A 26,859-nucleotide genomic window follows, 5' to 3' on the forward strand; every position below is an offset into this window, starting at 1 on the left:
GTGAAGTAGAACTGCATCAACAATAATGCGCTGTTCAACTGATCTACATCGATTTCAGCTTATTCCCGAAGCTAGGCAACTTCAGAACGCCTCATTCTCCCACCTTTTATTACAACTGTAACCCTGACTCTTTTCACCTCTCAGCGCCAGGAGCTGGAGTCAGAGAACAAGAAACTTAAACATAATCTTGCTGAGATGAGACAAAGCCTTCTGGGTAACGCTTCCACCAACTCTGGGGCCCCGGGCTCCCCTGCTTACAAGGTGCTGCTGGATCAGCTCAACTCCTCCTGCGAGGAGCTGGATGTCCGAAAGGAGGAGGTTCTTATCCTTCGCTCGCAGCTGGTCAGCCAGAAGGAGGCCATGCACCACAAGGTAAATACGGCATTTCATTTCCTTTGTCCTATCATATGTTAGTGTTCAGCCTGTAATCATCCACATGTAACCAAACATGTATGTTCTTCTTAAGTTACATGGTGCCACTGTCTTCTTCACAAGGAGTCATACCAGTGTGTTTACAGTAGATGTTGGTGGATGCATGCTGCTTGTTTACAGCCACCTTCTCACATGTGTATGTTTCACCTCAGTCTGCTTGTCTGTTTTTCTGTATCCCAAAAAAAGTCACAAAGAAATTAGTCTGAAAACCTTCCTGGACTAAAGATCGTTTTTATTGCATTTTGAAAAAACGGTTCTATTTAATAAAAACTGTTATGTTGTGTTCATGTTGTCCAGGGAGATTTCCTAACTTCATTGAGACCAATGACCATCAAAACATGTTTTGACATTTGAACGATACTGAGAGCTCTTCTGTTTACCGAAATCACATTTAAGTTGTTCATAATGTGTGTTGCAAATATTTTCACTTTATCCTCACTGTGTCTAACTCACCTGTCTCCACCTTCTCTCCTCCATCCATGCCTCCCCACAGGATGAGAAGGTAGAGTTCACAAACTGCATCCTGCATGAATGTCTGACACTTTCCCATCACGTGTGTATGTTCATAAAGACTCCTTAGGCAAGAAATCTTATCCAACAGAATCAGTTTAATTACCAAACCAGATTCATCAACTAAAAGATCAATGTACAGATTGCTCAAGTGCAACTCTGACCACCACTACCAAAGACATGATATCTGTGGCTGAATTATCCTGTATTCATGGTTTAGTGGTGGATATTCACATTTTTTATTTACATTGGCTTCAACAACATCAACTGTAAAGTTCAGATTTAAATGTCAGCATCATGAAATAAAAAACATGAATCTATTTAATTCTTAAAGTAGAGTGAAAAAAAATTCTCCTCTCCCCTTGTCCACACTTAATCCCTGTTTTCATATTCTGAAAGAAAGAGGTAAACACCTGTTCTCTGTGAGGAATCACTAACTCACTTTGATGGAAAAAAGGGACATTTTGGAGAAAGTATTAACCACAAAGAGCTTCAGCTTCTTCAGCTGGCCACCATTTTTAAAAGTGTTCAATGGGACCACGACAGAACAGTGTGCGCAATGTGAAACGCAAACTCAACAAGCCCCTTAATCCTGGTGAAGACACAAAATCACAGAAAAACAGACAAATCATTTGCTCTGACACCAGATCAGCAGTTACATGCAGACTGTGTCGTCCCCTGGCCGAAGGTTGATTGTCTTAACTGTCTCTTCCTTTGTCCCTTTCAATGCATTTGTGGACTACTGGATTGGTTCACTGGCTATTTCTGTATTTTTTTATTTCAACACATTGATTCTGTATTTCGATATTTAAGTATTTCTTTATTTTTTATTTGGTAGTTTAGTCCTTGGTACAGAGATTTATGATGGCTCAAAATGAAAGCGCAAAGATCTTCTACTAGCACATGACAGTAATTTTAAACAACATCCTGTTAAGAAAATGAAGATCTTGAATTCATATCAAACTGTCAAACAGCTTCTACATACACTGCTCAGTCACTGCAACACAAAACTATTAGCACATGTAAGTTATCAGCTGATGCTCTGCTCTACAAGCTGTGTCCTGAAAGCTATAAAAAGAGGGGCCGCTGTGATGTTCCCCCAGATAGACGGAGGGCGCTGAGCTGACATTTGATTTCCTGTCACTGTATGAGCCCGAGGCTCTGACTGGCTCATGAGAGTCAGGGTGAAAGGACACTCGTAGCCAGCAGGTACACTGATGCTGGCAGGGAGTCGGTTACACCACATGCTGACTGCTCACAGTGATATACTGACTCCTTCGTCTTCTTTCATAAACCTTACCTGTAGGAAAGTGATGAGGATGATGATTGGTGGTGGTTCATGATGCAGCTTCACAAGCAGCTGTAGCATCGTTGTTTCTCTCTAAATGTGGTGTTATTCTTTCTTGTTTATTCCTCTTCCTTGTCATAACTTCTACTAATGTCTCCACTAACTCCTCTCTCTCTTGTCTTTGTTCTAGGAGACCATGACAGAGCCGTCTGTCTATGTCGAGGACGTGTCTAAGCTGAAAGATGCTGATGAAATCAAACAAGCTTATGTTGGCCTAAAAGACACCAACAGGTACTTTATTACAGCCAGTAGACCTCTGAGTTATTTTTACTTGTGTTCTGTTTGTTAACCAGGCCCTACTGTAACTACGGTGTCTGAGTGGTGCATGTATACGTGTGTGTTTGTGAACCCCTCTCTGTCCTGTGCAGATCTCCTAGGTTCATGCGTAAGCCGCTGGAAGTCAGTGACCTCCTGAGTAGGCTCAGGTAACAGAGGAGACGTGGCCTATGCACCGTGGAACAGAGCATGCATGGCCACGCTGTCGCTCAACTGGGTTTAGAAACGTTGACGAATGACTGATATTACTGAAGCTGAAGCAGCTGATGCCACAGTGTAGTGCTGATGAAAGCTTGGGTGGCTTTGCGTGGAGTTTTCTACCCTAACGGCATGAAGAAGTGTCTAACTGCTCCAGCTCCAGTTCAGTTTAGAATTACTTGTGCTTTAATAGAAGGTTTGCTGGTTTCACTGCAGTCAAGGAATGTGTATTTAACATTTGAGTCAAGTTTGCAGGTTTGCATGTTGTTTCATAGTTCGATGTTGACAAGGGCAGAGTCTCTTACTGAGGGATCAGACTCAAAACAGTTTCTGGTTTACCTCTGAACAATGCTACCAGCTTCAGCAGCTTGAATCTGCCTTTGGAAATGTTGCAGAACTCTGGAATCACAGTGCAGTAGTTAGAAAATGTCGAGCATGAAAGCATGGAGGTAACAGAGCTGAAAGGGATTCAACTGTCGGTTCTAGTTTAACTTGTCACACAGTGAAATCCTCACACACTGAATGTGCAGCAGGTTTCATTCAGTTGTAGTAGGACGCTTGTCTCAGATCTGTGGAATTAGTTTGGCATGAACAGTGCATGAAGTAATCCTCTTACTGTTTATTTGTGTTTTTTTATGTTTGTCAGAGCAGAGATGTAAAGCACTGTTAACCACCTGTCACACACGCACTATCCTGTCATTTCATTTAATACACATATTACTGATATAACTACAGCAGGTAATTAACAACAGACCATTTGACCAATGTGAACAGTGTCTATTCCTTATTAACAAAAACTCTTTGATAACTAGAATGGCCCTCAGTAGGGGAATACCTCAGACCCAACAGTCCAAATCTCACACACTCACAGGTTATCAGTTCCCTAAATGTACCAGATCCATGAATTCCCTGGGAAATCAGTGAACATGCTCTTCACATTGTTAAAGTAAGAGAAAGAGTTCCGGATCTGCTGCAAAGTTTTATGGATTATTTCCTGACCAATACCACATTCTTCCACCAAGTTCAGAGGAAATCCATTCTGTAGTTTTTGTGTAATCTCATAAACAACCCTAACGGACACAACACAGCTTCCCTAAGTGATGTGCTGAGCATCTCTGCGTTTAATCCACTGCTTCTCCCATGCTGCTCTTTTTGTTGCTTGTGACCTTTTTTTTGTTCAAACACTGACACGAGTTCAGTCGGCATCATCTCAAAAAACCATGAACAAACTCACTCACTCAGTAACACTGGTATAAAGTACAGCTTAGTGTACAGTAGCAATACACATCAGACTACAAATACACAATTGGTGCAATTAAACAATCTGTTGGTATCAAGGTTATTCAAATATAATGATCACTTGTAAAACAAACTCCTATTACAAACTGATTCACAGATTCATAGAAAGGTTACACCTTAGATGGGCCTGCACACACACACGCACGCACACGCACACACACGTCTCATTGATGTAGGCATATTCTCGTCTCCTCCATTGTCTCCTTCATCGTCTCCTTCATCGTCTCCCCTCTCCCCAACATCCCACACTTTATTTTTGTCTTTGTGTTGTTCACGTTGCTTTGTGTTGTGTGTCGGTCAGATCCGCTGCTCCAGACTTCCATAAGCTGAATGAGGACGGAGAGCTGTGGCTGGTTAATCAGGGTTTAAAGGAGACCATCAGGTGTTGCTGTGTTTCAAACACAAGTGTGACCTTTGAGCATGACATGTTTTGGATGACTGCTGTTTCTCCTCACTTCAATATTTTCTAATTATTTTGTCCAGCTGCACTGTATGCCATTTTTGGAAATTGCGTTTGATTGTTAAAACTCAAGAGTCTTATCGACTAATCCAACATTTTACAGATTTAGAAGCAAAATCCACACAGCCATTATTTTATACTTAGTGGCTATAATAACAGTGATCAAAAACGTGTGTGTTTTAAAACTATGAATTATTACTTGAATTAAAAATCTATGAATTATTACCGGCCCCTACAAAGGTAGAAAACAATGTTTTTGGCACAACACACCTGTATAGGACTAAACCAGGTTTTGAACATTACAATTTAAATCTGAAAATCTAGATTCGTACATTGCATTTATAAGATGAGATAAGAATTTGTCTTCGTCCCGTTACTAACCTTGTTTAACTTTTTTATAAAATGAGCCTGTCAAATGTTATAGCACCATGTACCTTAGTATTCCCTGCAGCTTGCTTTAAACAGTGTTTGCAATGTTAATACTTGAATGTTGTTCTCGTCTTTGGATGCTAGAAGTGGATTTGCCCACCGATTGGTTTCATTTTTATCACTAACAGTTTACCGTCTTCACATAGAGTGGTAAAAGCCCAGAGATTTATTAAAAACTCTATTAGAGTGAAATTTGATAGCACAAGATCTTCAGAGTTGCCTTTTATACTGATCAGTTCATCTTTTAAAGAGTGTGAATGCTAAAGACTGCGCAGAATAAAGTAAGTGTTCAGAGAGGCTGCGCCCTGGGCTGCTGGACCTGTCTGCACAGCATGCTGCTGTCATGCGTCACTGTGGTGAAATCCTCCTCTCTCACTGTTTGCTAATATTTTTCCCTGTTCTCCCATGTATCTCTCTTGTCATTCCCTCTTCTTTCTTCCCTTCATTGTGCATACCTATCTCTCCTCATCCTCAAACCCACTTCTCCTCATCCTCTTCCTGTCTTCCCCTACATCCTCTCATTTATCACATTCCTCCTCCTTCTCATCATCTACCTTCTCATTCCTTGTTTTGTGTGTTGCACACTGGGCCTCCTCCTCCCTCTCCTTTCTTCTTCTTCTGTCCTTCATGGTCTCACATCCACCCCAAAACGTACCTCCCAGGTTACTGGAGCACCAGCTGCAGACTCAGCGGAGAGGTCACGATAATGAGGTGGAGGTGTTGCGTGGCGAGCTGCAGAATGTCAAGGAGGAGAACAATCGTCAGCAGCAGCTCTTGGCCCAGAACCTCCAACTGCCTCCGGAGGCCCGAATCGAAGCCAGCCTGCAGCACGAGATCACCCGGCTCACCAACGAGAACCTGGTACGCTGCCACACAAACACACAGATACTCGCAGGCTGAGGAGGAGCAACTTCAATTGGTTTAATGTGCACGTCACTAAGAGTCTCAGCACAGAGTATCTGTTCAAATAAATACGTCAGAGACACAACAGTGAGACCTCATGTCTCATGTAAGAAATCAGATGAGACTCGGAGAAACAAGATGCTTTCATACCTGGATTTGAAGTTATAATATTCATACTTACCCTCAGGGGGTAACACAGTCGTTTGGAAGCCAGTGGATCCCAAATCTGGATTATTAGAGGTCTTATAGGTTTATGTTGTTTTTGGCTCATTGAAAGGTAATAATCTTATTGTCGTAGCATTACAGTGAACACACAGATGCTTGTTGCATTGTGACACCTTTTTGTTTTTTGTGATGAGCTGTTCAGCAGAGAGTCAACTAACAAAGTAAGAAGGATCCAAATATTATTATGATTAAGTATCGTCAGTCCGGACAGTGATTTGACCCTGATGACACCACATCATTGTTTCTCTTGACATAAAGATTCTGGGGTTCTGGACCGTGCAGGTATTGCAGGATTATTGTTATAAGAACAACAGCATTTCTGGCAAAGAATCACACCAACAGCACAGGCACACACAAAATGATGAACACAGATAAAGCTAATTTGACTTTTCCACATCACTCATTAAAAAAAACATCACAGACGGGTATTTCCCCATATTACATGCAGTGTACACGTTTATGAAGAGTGTGTTTGATCACTACCACAGCAGCCAGTGCAGGGCTGTGTCACACACACTCATCTGTGTGGATTGGTGTCACCTGACAGGAACTCATGGCCGACGACCCCACAGCATCCAGAGAGGCTCGAGTCATCATTTTACGACGGATGGTTGTATGTAGAGACAGCGTGTGTGTGTCTGCATGTGTGTTAGAACTAACTCAGGTTGTGTGTTTTAAGGGAATTATCTCTTGAGCATCGCTCTTAACACTACAGCGCTGTCCTCTAACTCACAGTGGAGCAGCTCTGCACGTTTTTCTCTTTCCTAACAGCCAGTGAGTCCTGCAGCTTCTCTTCCTCTGAAAACAACAATCAGCACAGCACCTTTCAACTTGATTTACAATCCAACTCCTCTGGCTGCTTTTTTCCTTTGGACACGTCTCATTTCCTTTCTCAAAATGTAGAATTTATTATTGTGTGTTTATATACAAATATGTATATATACGCAGGGACCGACCAATTTATCTGCCGCCAGGTAAAAAATGACTGATATGAGTCTTTCATAGACATATCTGTATCTGAGTTTATGTTTGCCGACATGAAAATGTTTTCTACGGGTAAACAATGCAGAAAAGTTAATAATAAATATAAAATAAGAAAACAAAATTATGTAATTATAGTAACTTTCTTGATGGAAATTCTATAAATTTCGTTGGATTTTTGGTTTCTTTATATTTATAGTTATTTTAATTTTTTTAAGGATTTGTATACATATATATATCAACAAATATATTGGTTTTGAAACTTTTTACCCCTAAATATCAGCATCGGCTATATTTCCAGAGTAAAATAAAGGAATGTTCAATATTTAAACTCCAGGTTCTTGGTGGCTGTATCAGACATACTTTTCTGATACAGTGCTGGGCTGTAAATATCAACCACTGGAGGGCGACAGTGAGAAGCATCTGAATCAGGGGAAGCTTGCTATTTCTCCTCTCAATCTTTGGGTCCCCCTCTCTCTTTCTTTTGTGTTTTTCCTGTTTTCCTCCCATCTCTTCATCACGCCATGATGACAACACTCCATGCTGTCTGTTTCAGGATCTCATGGAGCAGCTGGAGAAGCAGGACCGAACCATCCGCAAGCTCAAGAAGCAGCTGAAGGTTTACTCCAAGAGGATTGGAGAGATGGGAGGTAAGGGCCAAAGCATCGTTACACAATAAATTTAGGACTTTGTGTGTTTGAGTTAATGACCTGACTGCTGCCTTGTGTCTCGTGCGTGTCTCCCAGCCGGTCAAACTGAGGGCCAGACGTCTCCAGGACAGATGGTGGACGAGCCCATCCACCCTGTCAACATCCCTCGCAGGGAGAAAGACTTCCAGGGGATGCTGGAGTACAAGAAGGAGGATGAGCTCAAACTGGTCAAGAACCTCATCCTGGGTAAGAAATCACGATAAGAAAAGTTTTTTTTTAAGTTAAATTAAGTCAATTAAAGTAAAAAAAAGCTTTATGAAGAGGAACTAGTCAAAGACCTTAGTGTCTCTCCATGATTCATGAGTTTGAGTAATGTGAGTAATCTCTTGTCCTCCTCTCTCTCTTCAGAACTGAAGCCTCGTGGTGTGGCCGTGAATCTGATCCCAGGTCTGCCCGCCTATGTCCTGTTCATGTGTCTGAGACATGCTGACTATGTCAATGATGACCAGAAGGTCCGCACCCTGCTCACGTCAACCATCAACAGTATTAAGAAGATACTCAAGGTACTGTGTGTGTCTGTGTGTCAGTGTGTGTGTGTATGGGGACCAAAGCCTGGTCCTTATGAAGAGTCAGTTGTGTTGAGTTTTCTTTTCATGACCAAAAATAATGATGATGATGATGATGATGATGATGATGATGATGATGATGCAGGATGTTTTGAGTTACAGTCAAATGATCAGCAGCAGGTTCACTGACGACTTTCTCTTTCCCCTTCCTGTCAGAAACGAGGTGATGACTTTGAGACGGTCTCTTTCTGGTTGTCGAACACCTGTCGCTTCCTGCACTGTCTGAAACAATACAGTGGAGATGAGGTGAGAACAACATCAACAGACTATTGTTTTGACATATAGCACAAATGAGATATTGCTTGTTTTGATCTGATGCATGACGATTATCAATAAAAACCCTGGTTGTGTCGCAGGCCTTCATGAAGCACAACACATCGAGGCAAAATGAACACACTCTGTCCAACTTCGACCTGGCGGAGTACAGACAGGTGATCAGTGACCTGGCCATCCAGATCTATCAGCAGCTTATCAAATGCATGGAGAACATCCTCCAGCCCATGATAGGTATGTATCAGTGTGTGTTTAGACAATCTAATGTTAATGTAGTATTTACTGTAATGAGAATAAACGCTGCTCTCTTTGTGTAGATAGTTGCTAACATGATACAAGTGCTCACTCTTTGTGTGTGCTCCTTTCAGTCTCTGCTATGCTGGAGCACGAGACCATCCAGGGCGTTTCAGGCGTGAAGCCCACAGGACTCCGGAAGCGGACGTCCAGTATTGCAGATGAGGGCACCTACACCCTGGACTCCATCCTGCGGCAGCTCAGCGCCTTCCACTCCACCATGTGTCAGCATGGCACCGATCCCGAGCTGATCAAGCAGGTGGTGAAGCAGCAGTTCTACATCATCGGAGCAGTCACACTTAACAACCTGCTGCTGCGCAAGGACATGTGCTCCTGGAGCAAGGGCATGCAGATCAGGTAGGAGCTGCTGTTCAGAGACAGTCCAGATCACAGTGTTTGTCTGTGACCATGTTACTGATCTTGTTTGTGTCTGTTTATGTGCACAGGTACAATGTGAGCCAGTTGGAGGAGTGGCTCAGAGACAAAGGTCTGATGACGTGCGGGGCCAAGGAGACTCTGGAGCCTCTGATCCAGGCTGCTCAGCTGCTGCAGGTTAAGAAGAAGACGGACGAGGATGCTGAGGCCATCACCTCCATGTGCCTGGCCCTCACCACAGCTCAGGTACAACACCCTGAAATCTACTACAACACGTTCATGTTTCAAATAATGTCAATCTTTCTAAACCACTGGATGTTAGTGGGAGCCTGAAGGGTCATGTGTTTAACGTTTGGAAACTTTTTTTGTTACTTTTCTTTCAGATTGTGAAGGTCCTGAACCTCTACACTCCAGTTAATGAGTTTGAGGAGAGAGTGTCTGTCTCATTCATACGAACTATACAGGTAATTTATTGACTTTCCATTTTGGCTAAGAGTTTGCTCGCTGTGTGAAACGCAGCAATGAACTAATTTCAATTTGTTGTAAAGCAGCACACATTTCAAATCAGTTTTAACTGCGTTATCATGATGTATGATTTTAATTGTGATGTATTATCTGACAGTAAGATTTTCCTGACATTGATGGTTTAAAAAAAAAAAAATTCACAAACACACAGTGCTTCACAGTGAGAGCAACATATGGACTGAGACAGTTTTCAGATCAACTTAAACTTTTGCCGTCACAATGGATTAAAAAATTCTAGAGGTAGAAACTTAAATGACAGAAACAATAAACTGTGTCTAGTGCAAATGTTAACTTGTCATGACGTCACCCATTGGTTTGTGAGCTGCTATTTTGGCCGGCATCATCAACCTGCACCTATTGGTCAGTACTAGCTGTCAGTCACATGGTATCCACGCCCCAATGTATATGGTGCTTTCTTATCAATTTTACCCAGAATGGGACCATACCTTTTCAAAGTGAATATCATGCTGATGCTAGAGATTTAAAACAAGTTCTTGAGAACATTAACTCTGCAAGAACATATTTACTGTGAGAACTCAGGTCCTTTTCTCATATTCTTCTGTGGAACCTGGCGTATTTTTGAAATCAGTGAAGTCGACTCCTCTTGGTCATTCCAGATATTACAGGTTTCAGGCACTTCCTTTTCCAGACCCGGAGTTTTTATCCAGTTTTATACGCAGTCCATGGGATGAACAAATTTCACATTTTTGCAAATTACATCAAACTGCATATCTAACAAGTTCTCTCTCTTTTTCTCTGGTCTTCTAACCACCAGACTCGTTTGAGGGATCGGTGTGAGAGTCCCCAGTTGTTGATGGACACAAAGATGATCTATCCAGTCACCTTCCCATTCAACCCTTCCTCCCTCGCCCTGGAAACCATCCAGATCCCCGGCTCGCTTAACCTGGGCTTCCTCACCCGCGTCTAAACCGTGGCCCCACAGTGTTTGTGGCTTAATGGCCGTTGATTGAATTGCAACTCACATGACACTCAATGGCCCCATAAAATGGAAATAAATAATTCCAAACACTTCAAGATTTGTATTTACACAATTTGAGCAACTACGTCCAAAACGTGTATCAGAAACTCTCGTGATATAACCGTTTTCTTAAATATCCCTCGTCTAAATCTGGACATGCAAAAACACATAAAGCCACCACCACCACATGCTGAACTTTTCAACATGCATCTGTACAATACTCACATCCACTGAACATACACATGCACGCCTACACATGCGTGCAACTTCTCTATTCGACCACCACGTGCAGAAGCACACAGAACCCACATTCGCTGTAAACCACCAGAATCCGTCCCCTGCTTGTATAAACGCCTGCCTCTTAGAGAAGCCACAGGACCCCGGCTATGCCTCCAGCGCTCGCTCTCCATCCACACCTGGGTGTGACCTATCGACCCCCTGTCCCCCCCCCAACCTCTTCCTCTGTGCTTCAGCTTTAGCAGTTAAGATAGTTCTTCATGTCATCGTCTCCACTGAGAATGTGCGCACCCACACATGAGAGCAAGGCCTAGGAGGAGGAAGAGGAGGAGGTGCTTGGGCCTCATGACGAGGATTAACCTGGCAACTTGTCGTCTAGCCTTGTGTGTTGGGTTTGTGCGATAAAGTGAGGTCTTAGTACAAAGCCGGTTGTGTGCTAATGTTAGCGCTGTCTCTCCGCCCCATGTTGAGGTAACCAGGAAGCAGGCTTCGTTCTGTACGCTGTCAATTTACTCACAGTCAAACAAAGACAGAACCCATCGTTTGTACTATATTATTTATACATATATAAATATATATATAATTATGAATAATATATATCATGTGTTTTATTTATTGCATTTACCCCCCCGGTCCCCGCCCTCCCTTTTTATGATTAGAAACTTCCTCTTTGCAGATAATACGTCCAGTGTGAATATATAACTGGGACCATCATGTACCACAGCTTTGTAAAGACTGTTTTAGTTGCGCTGTCGGCTCTTCAGTAGATTAATGTAGGGTAGTTTAACGAGGGCCGGCACAGATCATAGCTTAACGTAGAGGTAGTTTCCTGCAGATGAAGTGTAGCCAAGGTTTTAACTGAGCAGAGGTTTCGAAGGTGCGAGGTTTAAACTCCACTCAGGGTTTAGCCTGCGACAATATTTACTGTTTACAGCTGTGGCCAGAGATGAGCCTCACAGAGAGGGACACATGTACCTACACACACACATTATACACACACGCACGCACACAACATTACAATCTGCTCACTGCTGTGTCACAGTCTGAACATTTCCACGTCTTCTCTGGTCACAGCTCCACTCAGAGCTTTGAAAATGTTCAACTATCATTATTGCTTAGTTATTTATTCCAGTTTTGTCATTTTTCTTTGTATGGTAAAGCCATGTGTCACCGGGCAGAGGGGGGAGAAGAGGTTTCACTGACGTTGGTTCAATCTAAGCAGTTCACTCCAGCTTCTCGGCTGTACTCTCACTCTAATGCTAACTGCAGTTTGTGAACTGATCCCTCTCCCGTCTCCGACCCGTCCACTCCTATGCCTTCCTGTCTAGAAGGCTTTTAAAAGCAAAACATACTGTATGGTGCGTTTGGTGGTTGGTTCCGACACCTAGTCATAATTGTGACTTGCTTTCAAAAGCTAAGGGTTGGATGTGAGCCACATCCATCACTCTGTCAGTACGGCTACATCATGGTGTGTGTGTCAGGCTTCCCTGCTGCTGTGGAACCTGCATGAGCTTAGATTTACCAGCAGAGATGAACCCTTTCACTCTGGAGGGCGCTGGTGTGGATGAGTGTCAGGGAATCTGCCCACGTCGTCACAAACAGTCATTTGTCTGCAGTGAAGTTGTCGAGCACTTTTCACTTCACTTCCTTTTTGTGCCATTAGTATTAGCACTCGACCAAATTTTGCCTCTTGCCCTCGTGTGAACCTTATTTTGCCTGATGACTTTATCCCTTAACGCTGAAATCTCACTTGGACCACACGTTTTGCTTCTTTTTTCTTTTAAGCTGTTTACATACATCCATCATGACTTGTCACCAAAACTGAACTCTGTATTTTTTTTATGTTAAGGTTTTGAAAACTTGTAATATTAGTTTCCTGACCAACAAACCCAGCAAGGATGGAAATTCATTATCAGTGCAGAGAAATATAAGATATCAAATATCAAGTGTTGAGAGATAAACAGGTTTTATTTGAGGTATCATGAAGAAAGGCCGTGAAGCAGACTGCGCTCACGCTCAGGAACAAGCCGCCGATTAAAACAAACTGTAAGTGGGATGATGAGAAGTTAGTACGTGAAGTTGTTGTGTGAACGTTTTTAATTGGACTGCCTTTAGTTGTATGGTTCAGGTTCATAGGTAGTTTGCAGGACGGTGTGTGTAACCAGTACCTGAAGGGAGAGAGAGAGACGTACCTGAAGGGATGAATTAACCACATGAATGTTGTAATAATGTTAATGAAGTGTTTCATGATTTCAGCTGCACATTCTGGACAAAGCCTTATCTGACTGATTTGCTATATGAATGACTTACACACGTTATCAGCACTGTGGCATTGTTTCCTTCTGTCGATGCAGTATTTTTTTGTTTTCACTGTAAAGTGAGTATAAATTGTTAAATGTGATAATTTTATATTTTGAGTTGGTGTTTTTCTTGGTGTCACAGATGGGCCGCTGTCAAAACGCCCTTTCTTTAAACATTTCGGAGGAAGGCGGATAAACAACAGATGATACAAACCTTTTACACAACTTTGACCCCTTGAACTTCCTCTGCACATTCCCTCCATGATCTTTTTTTCTTTGCTGTTTTTGTTCAAACTTTAAGTCAATGTCAGCAACACGCAAGAAGCCAAACTCTTATAAGTTTCATGGATGCAGCAGCAGCCTCCTCAGACTCAGCCGGTCCCTGTGGACGTATTGATGGAGCAGGATGGGAGGGCTGGCTAAGTTTCACAGGAGAAACGAAAAAACAACACATTCATCCATTCGCCGCTTCGTGTTGTCTCGCAGAGCGGCGGCGTCTTGCTCTTCCTGGGCTTCTCTTGGGCTCTCAGACAAAGAGAAAATGTCATTCCTTCACTCTGTGTTCTTACATCCAGGAGACAGTCGGTTGTATGATATGACGTAGACATTATAAATGAACATCGTTCTTATCCGCACTAGCGTTAATTGTGCCATTTTAAATAAAACACATATTGTTGTAAACAGAAGATGTATCATCATCACCTCAGCTCTGGTGGTCCTGGTGTGACATGTTTCCTCTCTACACCCACGTGTACATTCGACAGACTGGACTGTTTGTAGTTTCTGGTAGCTGTGCGTAGTGAATGTGTTCACCGTTTAGAAACTAAGAAACTTGGAATAAATTGTCAAATGTGTAAAAGTAAAATAAAAGAATTCAGCACTGTCCGAGTGTCTGTGGGAGATTATTTCTCTTTTGGCTCTTGTCAAACACCTTGGGAAACATGACTTGTTTGTTTGTTTGTTTGTTTGTTTGTTTGTTGGTTAGCAGGATTAAAAAGCTACACGACCAATTTGAATAACATTTTGTGGATGGGTTGGACCAGGGAAGAACAAACTTTGTTCACTTTCTTTAACAATGTGAGATAGAGAATATTTTATTGATCTTGTTGAAGAAAAAAAAACATGTTTTACCAAAAATGTGGAGACTGGCCTCGGTGGAGGGATGAAATCTGCTGGGTACCATTCTAGTTTTGGGAAATGTCATATAGAAAATCTATTTGAAGCTAAAATGTGGTAAAAGTAGTTTTATTTCCCCTTCAGCTCATGAAACACACTCATTCGGATCACACATAATTTGTTTGCATTTTTCTTGATGTTATTGTTTGTGTTTGTATTGTATGGTTTTCTATTCTAAGTTTGTGAACTTTTAACATTATTTTAGGTTACTGTGCTCAAAAGTTGCCCAGTACGCCTCATAACTCCCATTGCATTATCTTGTCTTTTTTTTTTTTCAATAAAGGCAAATAAATGAATTACAAAAATTGGACACACTTCAAATTTCTCAAATATTGTTTATTGATATTCTCATGCAGCTAAAGGATTTTCTTTACATTTTAAATGAAGAAGGAGCAGTGGGTCATTCTCTGAGTGTTAACCCCTCCAGGCCGTGCAGGTAATGCAGCAGTGATGATTGAAGCATGGAGTAAAAGCAGAGCAGAGTCACAGCTTAAAGACTTTACTAAGAAGATTACAGGTCCCTCTCTGTCCCTCACTGACAATCCTCTTCACTGGAGAAATCTCAGCTGAGATCTCCAACGACAAATACCTGCAATACAGAGGGAATCAAGTTCTGTGAGGTAAGATTTATCTTTCAACTTTTATCAGCCCTTATTGTTTAAGTGATATTTGAGGGAGTGCAGGATTTAGAATCAGAATCAGCAGGTATTTATTGCCAAGTAGGTTTACACCTACCAGGAATTTATTCTGGTTATTGTAGCATACAATGAACATAGAAACATAAAAACACATTCAATACAACACATAAGAAAAGCAATAAAAAAAAACTATATTTACTCACTATTTACTTCTTATTATTATAGTAATGTTGCTCTATTTTGTGTCGACGTGTGGGTTTGGGTTATCGAATAAGTTGTGTAAATTTAACTAGAGTTTACAGTGTATGAACTTTGGTATAATATCATTTAAGTTTAGTTAAAAACCTGTATTTAATAGGTATAGTTTTTAGTAACTGCTTCAACAGAACCTGATAAGTTCACTCATGAGCATAATATCAGGATAAGGAAATGTTTTTGAGCCTTGATAGCAGTTCAGTGAATTCTCACTTTTAAGTCAAATGTCTAATATGATCCTGTAATATCACATGATCCTGCTCTACATCCCACACACTGGATAGAACACGAAGAGAAATGTAATAATAAACCTCAGTCCTAATCAGGTAGTAGTTGTTTTTTTTTAGAACTTGTTGGCTACACTTACTGTGCCTGTGTATTATGACATCAGTGTGGCTCAAATATCCACATGTACAGTGGTGATGGTTTGTGTGGTAAATGACTGGTGTCACTGGGAAAGTGTTCATCATCACTGTGTGTTCCCAGTTCCCAGAATAGCTGTGCTGCACTTCTGTCCTCTGGAGCTCATGGGAAGGATCAGTCTGGAGTAGATTACTGACTGCTTAACTCTGAGACCACACACACACACGTGCACACACACACATACACACACGTCTCATATTAATGTAGGCATATTCTCGTCTCCTTCATCGTCTCCTTCATCGTCTCCTTCATCGTCTCCCCTCTCGCCAACATCCCACACTCTATTTTTGTCTTTGTGTTGACAGAAGAGACCCACTCAAGACAATGATGTCTCCGACCTGTTGTCGGGCAGAGTGAATTGATTGCTGTGTGTTTGTGTATTGCACTCCAGTTGTGTTGGTGATCACCTGCAGTCATGTGTGACCAGACGTTCGTGGCCATCACGTTTGGCCCCTGCGACAGCTGCGGGAAAAACAATCCTCTGATGAACATCTACATCAAGACTGAGGCCATCAACTACTGCTCCTTCTGTGTGGAGGTGGTGAGTAATGGTTTCAGTTTCTCGCCTCTAAACAACTGAACATGTGCATAGAAATAGTGTTGATCTGAGGAGACCCAGCAGTAAGCTATGGTCTCACTTCAGCTGATGATACAGAGTCTCAGTTCGAACAGGATCAAACTTTGTACATCTCTTTAGAGCAGCTATGTTCATTTATCTTGAAACACACACACACACACACACAGGAAGTCATGAGCACAAAGAATAGATAGAGAGGTGCATGACAGTCCTAATCTGTGGCTGCTTGTCATCAGCTCAGCAGACACCTCAGTGCAGAGTGTTCACTGTGAGCGACCCCAGCAAACAGCAACAACACTTTGACATCATAAGATGAAGAGTGACTGGATTCATAAATAATGGAAAGTTGAATTGGGTCTGAAAGAAACACTGAAACCTTTATTGAAAGAAATAATAATGCAAGAGCAATGTAATTAATTCTAAAGAATATTCAGTCTGACATTTCAATTAGAAATATAAATGACACATACACACACACACACACAAAATAATGCGTCCATCTTCTTCCTGTGCTTAGTTTCTCATGGGAATGAGCAGGTAGTCCAATCCTTAATGATAATGTAAAGGCGGTGTGGCCTGGGAAGTAGAGTGGTCGTTTGGCCCACTCTTCACCATCTGAATGCCTGAGTGTCCTTGGCAAGATACTGAACCCCTAAATTTGGCAGAACTTCAACCACTTATGTTTTTTCACCATAGCTCAAGCTATGTAAATTAAACAAATTAAACAAAAGATTTATTTTTTTAATTGAATTGAATTGAGTTAAATGAATCCTGCGCAGTCCACTTCTGCGCAGGTTGTGCGCAGTTCGCTTCTGAGCAGGAAGTGCGCAGTCCACTACTGCGCATGAATTTGAGCATGTTAAAGCCGTCAAAAAGCCAATTCATTTGCCTGAGAAAATTAAAAATAATAATCCTTGCAATTTCTATAGTGTCTGTCTGTGCCTGTCAGTGCTCGGGCCCTAATTGAAAATATTAAAATATCCTTTATGGATAAAACAAAAATAAAATAAACCACAACAATAAATGAAATGCACTGTATAGCTCCGTTAATAAAGCACAGGACAAATGTTTCCAGCTCAGTAAACAGGACGGTTATGATTTACATGAGCGTCCAGGTTTCTATTGTTTTAGGTTAGTATTCTATATGAATACAATAAGTCCAGTGTTCAAACCAACACTAAGTCAACTTCAGTGCTGGTGTTGAAAGTGTAAAGTGAGCACAGTCGGTGTGGAGAAGACTCAAGAGACTGAACTGGTCCCATCCCCGCCCCACTGTCCATGGGTCAGTGTGTGAGTGAGAGTGGGCGGGGCCAGCCCGGTGTGTGTGTGGGGGGGGGGGGGGGGGGGGGGCTGACAGCCCAGCGGCTCCGCGCGCTCCTCATCACCCGATGTAGCAGCGTCAGAGTCGCGCTCGGCGACAAATGTGAACAAATATTTAACAACAAACCTCCTCCTGTTCCTCCTCCTCTAACGGTCTCTCCTCTTCACTGCTCGCTGCTGTGGTGGTGGTCTCCTGTCCTCGGTGCTGTGGTGGTGGTGGTCTCTGCTGTGGTGGTGGTGGTCTGCTGTCCTCGGTGCTGTGGTGGTGGTGGTCTCTGCTGTGGTGGTGGTGGTCTCTGCTGCTGTGGTGGTGGTCTGCTGTCCTCGCTGCTGTGGTGGTGGTGGTCTCTGCTGTGGTGGTGGTGGTCTGCTGTCCTCGCTGCTGTGGTGGTGGTGGTCTCTGCTGTGGTGGTGGTGGTCTGCTGTCCTCGCTGCTGTGGTGGTGGTGGTCTCTGCTGTGGTGGTGTTGGTCTCCTCCACAGATGGCCTGTCAGGGGCTCGTGAAGGGGGAAACCCTGGCGTCTCTGAAGATGGAGACTGACATGCTGAAGAAGAAGCTGGAGGTGGAGCGAGGAAAACTGAACGACGTGGAGCGTAAGTGTGCACATCACAACTACAGAGTATACAAGTACACACACTGATCTGATCTAACTACACACACTGATCTGATCTAACTACAAACGCTGATCTGATATAACTACACACACTGATCTAACTGATCTAACTACACACATATCTGATCTAACTACACACTGATCTGATCTAACTACACACACTGATCTGATATAACTACACACACTGATCTAACTACACACACTGCTCTGATATAACTACACACACTGATCTGATGTTAATTTAGCTGTGTGTGGTTGGTTTGTGTGTCTTTGTGGTTATTTTATATCTCTTTGTTGTAGTTAAGGTCTTTAAGTGGTAGTTTTAAATCTCTTCATGTGTGTCTATGTGAGTGAAGAGTGAAGATATGATATACTCACATTTCAAAACAGCAACTTCTCCAATCAAACACTAAGTCAATACATGTTCCTGTCATTTCAATGTCACTAGTTAAAGGGATAGTTCACCCAAAAATGAATATTCACTCATTATCTACTCACCGGAGGGGTGGGTGAAGTGGTTGAGTCCACAAGACACTTCCGGCATCTCCGGGGTAAACAGTGTTGCAGACAAATCCAATACCATTGAACAAAATGGTGACCTCTTCAAAGGTTGAAAAACTATACAAAATGCCTCCAAACTGCTCCTGTGGTGTCATTCAAGACATCTCAAGCTCCGGGAGGAAGATATCAGAGACATTTAGTTTAGAAACATGGTGTACATGATTTTGTTTCGAGTCAAATTTAAATGTTCGGGGAACTATCCCTTCAAATTAAACAAATATTACTTGTGATATCAACACTCAGACTCATTGGACAATAGATTTGTCTGACAAAGCTTATGTTTAACACTTGAGAGAAACGTGGTCTTAAATAATATGTCATTATGTGCGATAATAAATCACAGAAACACCACAGTCATGTTATTCGTGTGTGTTTGTGTGTATGTGTGTGTGTGTGTGTCTGTGTCTGTGTCTGTCTCTGTGTGTGTGTGTGTGTGTGTGTGTGTGTGTGTGTGTGTGTGTGTGTGGTACCTCAGTGCACCAGGTGGCTGAGAAGACGGAGGTGCTGGGGGCTCTCTCCATAAAGACCAAACGTGTCCTGAAGGGTCATGGGAACAAGGTGCTCTGTATGGACTGGTGCAAAGACAAACGTCGTCTTGTCAGCTCCTCACAGGTACACACACATGTACACACTTTACACGCATACACACATAACATACAGTATATTAGGAGAGATATAGTATTATCATTCATACATATATATGTCAGATATGAGAGTGTTTAGTGTGAAGGCTTATTGGCTGTATTGTCTTTTTATGTTATGCTGATTTCCTTTCTCTTATCTAGGATGGAAAAGTGATTGTGTGGGATGCATTCACTCTTAATAAGGTGAGTAGATGTGTGTGTGGGGCTGTGGTCTGTGTGTGTGTGAGAGAATAATAATAGTTTGAGGGAATCCACTTCAGTAATATTGGATCCTTAAAAAGGTTTTTGATTCTTTTGAAGAAAAATACTTTTTGGGTTGAAGCATCAAATGTGCAAAAAAATCCACACATTAAAACATTTGGAATTTGTGTGTTACTTCGATGATGTAACACACAAGAGTGGAGAAGCTATCACCACAGATCATCCATCAGATGGATTTGACTATGGATACTTTCCCTTTAAAAATTTTCTTTTAATGTTAATTTCAGAAAAATACAACTGGACAATTTCAAAATATGATATCACCATTTCCCCTTCACATCACATTTCTCCATTGGTTCAGTCAATCTACATAGATTGGCTTTACTACACAGGGATACAAAATCAGAATTACAAACAAAACATGCAATTCCTCCATTATTATCAATACTCTAAACAACAGCTTAATTTGATCTTTCTAACTGCAACTTTAAGTTCTTTTATGTTCTCGGTGCATCTCCACAGAAGCTTGATTCCCGGTTTATTCCTCACTCGTGTCATTATGAATCAAAAGGTTAAGTTTCCTGTCCAACCCCAGAAGGAAACCCCTGAAAAGATACACATGCTAAACTGTTACTTCCACAGTCCAGTTTGACCCAACCTGCTTCTCCACTCTTACATATGGCTGAGATGGGTTTTCAGCTCCTGTTCTCCTCACCATATGTTCTGGTGTTGAGCAGGTGTGTGAGTCCTCCTCTGCTTCTGCGTTCCTCTGAGAGAGGGCGAGACCCACATGGAACTACGCCTTCAGAGATTATCTTCCCATCTGGGCCCTGTACCGACTGTGTGTGTCTGAGTGCACTTTCATGGCAGAGCAGATATAACCACACTGAACATATAATCCCTATTAATACTCAGCACATTTACTGCAGCTGTGTGGGAGCATGAGATGGCGTGTGCTTATTAAAAGAATATACATGTTCACCACACCACATTCATGTTTTTCCTCTTTTTTTCCATGCATTTGTATGTGTGTGTGTGTGTGTGTGTGTGTGTGTGCCTGGTGCGTTCGTGTGCGTGTGTGTGTTCTGCAGGAGCATGGGGTGTCCCTGCCGTGTACGTGGGTACTGGCGTGTGCTTATGCTCCGTCAGGTTGTGCTGTGGCATGTGGGTGAGTACAAAGGTTCATCATTCATCTATAATTTATTGTTCAATAATGTACAGCATCAAACCTTTTAAAATATGCTATAATTCAAACTCATGTTGCACATGGTGGCTACTTCAAATTCAAACGTCTGTAAGTGTGTAGTAAGTGTTCATGTGTGTTGTTATTAGCTGAACAGCATTGACTCAGATCATGTGTTTTGTTTGATATTTTGAATTTTCCTCCAAAAGTGGGCTGGATAACAAGTGCTCGGTCATCCCGCTGTCGATGGACAAAAATGAGAACTTGGTTGCGAAGAAGAAGTCGGTCGCCATGCACACCAACTACGTATCAGGCTGCACCTTCACCAACTCCGACATGCAGGTACCAGAGAGGTCCTGTGGATGAGCCGTTTGTAATCTTTTCCTATAAAGAGAAAATTCATTCGTCCTCTTGTTCTGGGCAAACCAGGATTTTGAAACATTTTTAATTCCCAAGATGATTGGTTTGGATCTGCACCTGATCGCGCACATTAATTCATATCAGTCAGTTTATCAAGAGACTTTTTCATCAAGATCTATGAATTGTTCTCTGAGAAATCAACAAAAAGGTCAAAGTAGTTTTTACGTAATTCTTCACAAGAGTAACTGAATGTGCACTCTCCTATATGTGTAAAGGTTCAGCCACTAGAAGTTTTCTTGCTGTTGTTGCTGTTGTTGTTGTTTCTGACTGTGCCTGAGATGCCCAAAGCAAAGAAGGCAGGTGGGGGACAGAGTGAAAAGGTGAACATGGCCGATACAGCCTGACACATCTAACTTTCATATTTCACTCTGCTCTGGCCTCAGTAATGAGGAGCCCACTGGGGTGAGAGGTAAGTAGAGGACAGGAAGGAGGAGGAGAAGGGAGATGGATGAGGGGGTGGTCCTCTTTGCCCTGTGTATTAATAGATACTGAGTGAGCTTTTATCAGGGAAAGAGAGGAGACCTGAGGGCAGAACTTTTAACACAAAGACACACTCATGGTTTTCTCTGTTTCTTATCTGTTACACTTGCACACTGCATGTCCCACACAAAGACACAAGCGTGCACATGAGCCCACTGTCACACTTACAGCTTCTCTACCATCAGAATAGAGCACCGAGCACAAAGCTCTGGACCACGAGGGGAGTTGTTTACTATTCATTGTACGGCATGTGTTTATAAAAGACTCCACATTTGATACAAGCCTCAAAGTCTGCTTACAGGAGAGTTGTGCGTGTGTGTGCGTGTGTGTGTGTGGTACAGATATACCTCATGCTATGGGGACCTGAATCAGTTAACACATTACAAGGACAAAAAGCAAGTCCACATAACACAAATCATTACATTTAAAGATGAAGACATGTGGGAAGATACGATTTAGTTTAGACTTAGCTTTAAGTCAGGGCAAGTTTTAGGTTTAGATGAAAGGGTTACTGATAATTGCATTCATGTTGAAAGTGCAGCTGGCTCTCAGCGCGGCAGGATGTGGTGTGTGTTGGTGCCTGAGGTCGTCCAGCAGGAGCTCTCTAATCCAGCAGCCAGCAGGGACCTCTGATGCCTGCATGTGTCTCTGAGTGCTCATAATCTGTTGTCATCAGGGGAAACGCTGACATTTTGTCATTTTTTGTGCGTGTTGGTGGATTCATGATGCACAGTGAGTCTTGTGGCTGACGTGCTGACCTTTGAATCCACTGTGTGCATTGAATACCCAATCGTCTGGACAGTTTTCAGAGTTTTTTCTGAATAGAGAGCAAGAAGGAGAGAACAAATAACTTAAATAAGGGGCCAACATTAATTAGATGTGTGCTGGGTTGGTGCTTGTAATAAAGATAAAAAGTATATTTAACACAGAACCCTTATTTGTTTGACTAAAATAGTTCATACTATTAATAAATATATACTGTATTTATTTATAGTCACCTTTTTTCACTGTTTGTTTAGAAGCCTCCAGCATTGCCCTTCATGTCCAGATCAACCTAGTTTAACCTTTAAGCTCACACACTGCAGAGTCTCTAGCAGAATATATTCAAATCTCTCGGTTATTTCCCTTCCGCCTCTCTGGTTTTTACTGGACTGGTTTACCGAGGCTGCCAGTGTTTGTTTACCACTTTTAAAGTTGTATGTTGGTGATGACAGCTCCACCAGTAAATCAAACCTCTGTGTTTGGGTTATAAAAACGTCTTCGTGTCCTTTTCTTTGGTGTGGAATGAGCTGCATGGTTACATTTTGGTTTCGATTGTTTTGTGTGTGTTTTGTTTGTATCTGTTTTACATGCGCTTTTGTATGTGTGTGTGTGTGTGTTAGATGCTGACCTCCAGTGGTGACGGCACATGTGCCTTGTGGGACGTGGAGAGCGGGCAGCTGCTGCAGAGTTTCCATGGTCACACAGCTGATGTCTTGTCCCTGGACCTCGCCCCGTCTGAAACTGGAAACACTTTTGTGTCCGGGGTGAGAGAGAAAGAGAGAAAGAGAGAAAGAGAGAGAGAGAGAGATAGTGTGTGTGTGTGTGTGTGTGTGTGTGTGTGTGTGTGTGAGAGAGAGATTTGCCTGTTTGTAAATCATTTGGTCATGGGGAAACCCGGAGCTCATGGAAAAGTGACATTTAGAAGAAACTCGGGTTTTAAGACAACAATATTCCCCTTCTCTTGTGTTTGTGTGCCCTTGTGCGTGCGTGCGTGCGTGTGTGTGTGTGTGTTTCTGTGTGTGTGTATCAGGGCAGTGATAAGAAGGCCAACGTGTGGGACATGCGCTCTGGACAGAACATTCAGTCTTTCGAGACCCACGAGTCCGACATCAACTGTGTAAAGTGAGTTCAGTTCTGTCATGAAAACAAGAAGCTGCCATCTATTTACCTTAATCTATAATTTCTTTGACTGATGATACTCTGTATGCATATTTTCATATTTGTATAATGATATGTTGATGCAGACGATGGTTTGCATTTCGCGTTAGGCTCATGCAAATATTTCAGTATTTTGTATAAATTGCTCTCTGCAGAATACAAACTCATACTTTAAACAATATTTACCAAAATTGTACATTTGATCCTAATTACAGTTAAAATGATAAGCTAACTACAGATCATTAAAGTATCCTTAATATAGAGCGCTCATAGGAGTAAGCTGTACTCTAATTGTGTGTGTTCAGGTACTACCCCAGTGGAGATGCTTTTGCTACTGCTTCTGACGATGCCACCGTGAGTCACATTACATGACCGATGATCTGTCGTGTCCACATTTAAACTGTACAAGATTGTTCAATGGAAATTATCATTGCCTGTCTGATGAAAACTAACACGGAGCTACCAGGCTCAGGCTAAATCGTTGCTGGTGTCATGGTGGAGTCAGGGATCTAAGTTTATAATTTATTTTCATAAGAATAAAACTGTTATCTCCACAGGTATGTCACCTCTCGCTGTGTAACACCTATCTGAAATATGATACAGATGTTTCTTAGATACAAACCTCGACACTACATTATACACACAGTAAACTATTGTCGACTACAGGCTCTTCACAGACTTGTCAAAGTACCACAACGTGTCCTGTGTGTTGTCGTTTCTCAGTGTCGTTTCTATGATCTACGAGCTGACCGTGAAGTCGCTGTCTACCAGAAGGACAGCATCGTGTTCGGTGCTTCCACTGTGGACTTCTCCCTGAGTGGTGAGTGACATGTGACATGTGACTTCACTGGAGCAGCTCTGAAAATATTTCACACATATTTTCTAAACAGAAAAAGAAAAAAAGACTTTCAGCTGCTTCTGTGACTTTAATCATCTTAAAAATGAACTAATTTGTTTAGATATCCTCTGTTTGATCGATCATTCATTGATATGTATTGAATGAAGTCAATTATTCACCAGCATCTACTGGGAAAATGAAGAATTCTACGAACACTTTTTTTGGATTTTTTATTGATTTGATTTGTAGTTATTACTTCCTGATTCCATCTGGAATTCCCCTTATCCAAAATATTCCACTTCCTCTTTCATGTACTCTCTCATTCACGCTTCCTCTCATCCGCAGGTCGCCTGCTTTTCGCTGGTTATAATGATTACACCATCAATGTGTGGGACGTTCTGAAGGGAACTCGTGTCTCCATCCTGTTCGGCCACGAGAACCGTGTCAGCAGACTCAGGTTGTCACCTGACGGCACGGCCCTCTGCTCGGCCTCATGGGACAACACCTTACGGGTGAGCACAGGTTTCCCCTCAGAGAGTGACGTTAGCGTTTAGCTGCTGATCCTTTTTCTACATGTGATTCAGCTGGTCAATCTATAGGCCTGACACTGACACCATAAATTAATCTTTACAATATAAAATAGGAAACATATGTATCCCTCTTGCCTCGGCTATATATAACATTTTTATTTTAATTATATTGGTTCAATCAATATGTGGAGTATTACATCCACCAAGGATTTTGTGTTTTCCCTTCTGTTTGGTCTGTTAGCAGGGTTCCGTAAAATCAGCTGAGCCAATTTGATTGAAATGTGACAGAAGGGATTTTATGGGTGGGGATATGGAATTTATTTTACCCCGCTTCTTGTCAACATCATGAGATGAGATGTTTTTTAACTTTCTGTTTTGAAGAAATAAAGCAGAGAAAAATATCTATGAGAATGTGCAATTTGTTGGAGCTGGATTTTATTCTGGGGAACATTATGTGCCGTTCTAGTTTTCGACTTAGGTTGGGCTTCTTCTCTGTGACGGGAGGAAGCCTGAACTCTCAGAATGATCCAAGTGTGGATTTATTAAAGGTCTTTTTGAAAGTTAAGTAATGATAATAAAATAAGGAACTGGTTGGTCAGGTTTACTACAGCCTGTGTTGCTTTTCTAAAAAAGTGTATGTTGAGATATTAATGGTTTTAACAAACGTAATTACAGCTGTACTCACAATATGTTTTCACTCATTTGTCCCGTGCAGATTTGGGCCTAGTGTTCGTACCACGGTTGTGATGGAGCAAAGAGCAGAAGTGTTATGTGACGGCCATGACTGCAAATCCCTGCTGGACATCTACACCCAGAAAATGAGAATACGTTTCTCTATAACAACTGTGGGGTCGTTGTTCATTTGAACAAACACCTCCTTGTGTTCAGATGTCTAATCTTTGTTATTGATAGCTTGATGACTGTATAATTAATTATGAGAGTTGTTGTTAATATAGTGGGAGTTAATTGTCAGTGTAAAGAACTGAAACAAGCTGTAGAAGTCAGCTCTGCTGTGTAGACACACACACACACACAGGGTAGCTGCTGATTGTCCTGTACATTATACACACTCCTGTCAGCCCTCCAAGAGAACCACACCTATCCTGAATAATACTGTTATACTGTAATACTGGTTTTACTGTTGTTACTACCCCAGAATCCTAAAGAAGACAACATTAAGTGTAGCCTACTACTTTTCTTATCCCAAAAAGACTCAAACCTCAGCCATTCATTTCTTGAAACTGTTCTTGTGAGAATAATAAAGAAGATAAGTATTACTGGTTTTGTTATTGTTGTTTTTCCTCCTGTTGCCAGACCAGGATTTAACTTATATTTTGCCCCTTTTCTTGCACTGGAGTTATAAAGGAAACTTCTGAATACTGATAAAGGCGACCTGCTTTGAGCGGCTCTGGTGAGACCTGGGTTTCTTGAACCTGAGGGGGATGCTCGTCGCTCTGTTGAAACTGACATTCCTGTAACTCTGAGTCAGTTACCGTGGTAACTCTGGAAAAGTACCTGCTCACTGGCAGCAGAAGATCACAATCCTGAGTAGACAACAGAGCCTGTTTTTACTAACTTTACTACCATTATGATCAATGTGATCAATGTGAGGACAAACATTGATCTCTGTTATGTAGATATTTCACATGGCGGCTTCAGATCAGCTCAGATTAAGAACCGACAGTCTGTCTTTATGGCACAGAGTCAGTTCCCCTGCTCAATGCATCAACTGTAAAGAGAACCAGGTGGAAGCTTGAGG

General features: G+C 42.0%; 2 protein-coding genes and 1 long non-coding RNA gene across 4 annotated transcripts in view; 2 read left to right on the plus strand and 1 right to left on the minus strand.

Moving 5' to 3' along the window:
- The window catches only part of myo5aa (myosin VAa), a 44,904-nt gene extending 31,475 nt beyond the window's left edge, over positions 1–13,429 (plus strand). The window contains exons 28-43 of the mRNA XM_053426430.1: positions 145–372; positions 926–934; positions 2,421–2,521; positions 2,659–2,715; positions 4,365–4,445; positions 5,615–5,813; positions 6,628–6,693; positions 7,618–7,711; positions 7,808–7,957; positions 8,120–8,274; positions 8,494–8,583; positions 8,694–8,844; positions 8,979–9,261; positions 9,351–9,525; positions 9,663–9,743; positions 10,580–13,429. Of these exons, the coding sequence (XP_053282405.1) occupies positions 145–372; positions 926–934; positions 2,421–2,521; positions 2,659–2,715; positions 4,365–4,445; positions 5,615–5,813; positions 6,628–6,693; positions 7,618–7,711; positions 7,808–7,957; positions 8,120–8,274; positions 8,494–8,583; positions 8,694–8,844; positions 8,979–9,261; positions 9,351–9,525; positions 9,663–9,743; positions 10,580–10,732 (2,073 nt within the window). The 3' untranslated portion in view covers positions 10,733–13,429. The remainder of the gene's footprint in view (positions 1–144; positions 373–925; positions 935–2,420; positions 2,522–2,658; positions 2,716–4,364; positions 4,446–5,614; positions 5,814–6,627; positions 6,694–7,617; positions 7,712–7,807; positions 7,958–8,119; positions 8,275–8,493; positions 8,584–8,693; positions 8,845–8,978; positions 9,262–9,350; positions 9,526–9,662; positions 9,744–10,579) is intronic.
- Positions 13,430–16,096: 2,667 nt separating this feature from the next.
- Positions 16,097–26,377, plus strand: gnb5b (guanine nucleotide binding protein (G protein), beta 5b). 2 transcript variants are annotated; one of them, XM_053427475.1, is made up of 12 exons: positions 16,097–16,353; positions 18,192–18,303; positions 19,360–19,496; positions 19,670–19,711; positions 20,821–20,897; positions 21,122–21,254; positions 23,195–23,338; positions 23,605–23,696; positions 24,038–24,086; positions 24,456–24,552; positions 24,916–25,082; positions 25,816–26,377. In XM_053427475.1, exons 1-12 carry the CDS (start codon positions 16,228–16,230, stop codon positions 25,825–25,827), a joined length of 1,188 nt encoding a protein of 395 aa, XP_053283450.1. In that variant the 5' UTR covers positions 16,097–16,227; the 3' UTR covers positions 25,828–26,377. The 2 variants fall into 2 exon arrangements, with proteins under 2 accessions (XP_053283450.1, XP_053283458.1); XM_053427483.1 differs by lacking the exon at positions 16,097–16,353 and having other exon boundaries at positions 18,024–18,303.
- Positions 18,720–23,353, minus strand: LOC128444830 (uncharacterized). Its single transcript, XR_008339188.1, has 3 exons — positions 23,203–23,353; positions 19,355–19,456; positions 18,720–18,994 (listed from the first exon to the last, which is right to left on the minus strand). It is a non-coding gene; the product is annotated as an uncharacterized LOC128444830 (long non-coding RNA).
- Positions 26,378–26,859: the final 482 nt, after the last annotated feature.

Source organism: Pleuronectes platessa, chromosome 1, assembly GCF_947347685.1.
Source record: "Pleuronectes platessa chromosome 1, fPlePla1.1, whole genome shotgun sequence".
Classification (NCBI taxonomy): domain Eukaryota; kingdom Metazoa; phylum Chordata; class Actinopteri; order Pleuronectiformes; family Pleuronectidae; genus Pleuronectes; species Pleuronectes platessa.

Excerpts from the sequence above, each read along its gene's own strand:
- gnb5b (XM_053427475.1), top strand. The coding sequence starts at position 16,228 with ATGTGTGACCAGACGTTCGTGGCCATCACGTTTGGCCCCTGCGACAGC. Across the intron at positions 19,497-19,669 it reads GTCTTGTCAGCTCCTCACAG|GATGGAAAAGTGATTGTGTG; the intron begins GTACACACACAT and ends TCTCTTATCTAG. Across the intron at positions 20,898-21,121 it reads GGTTGTGCTGTGGCATGTGG|TGGGCTGGATAACAAGTGCT; the intron begins GTGAGTACAAAG and ends TTCCTCCAAAAG.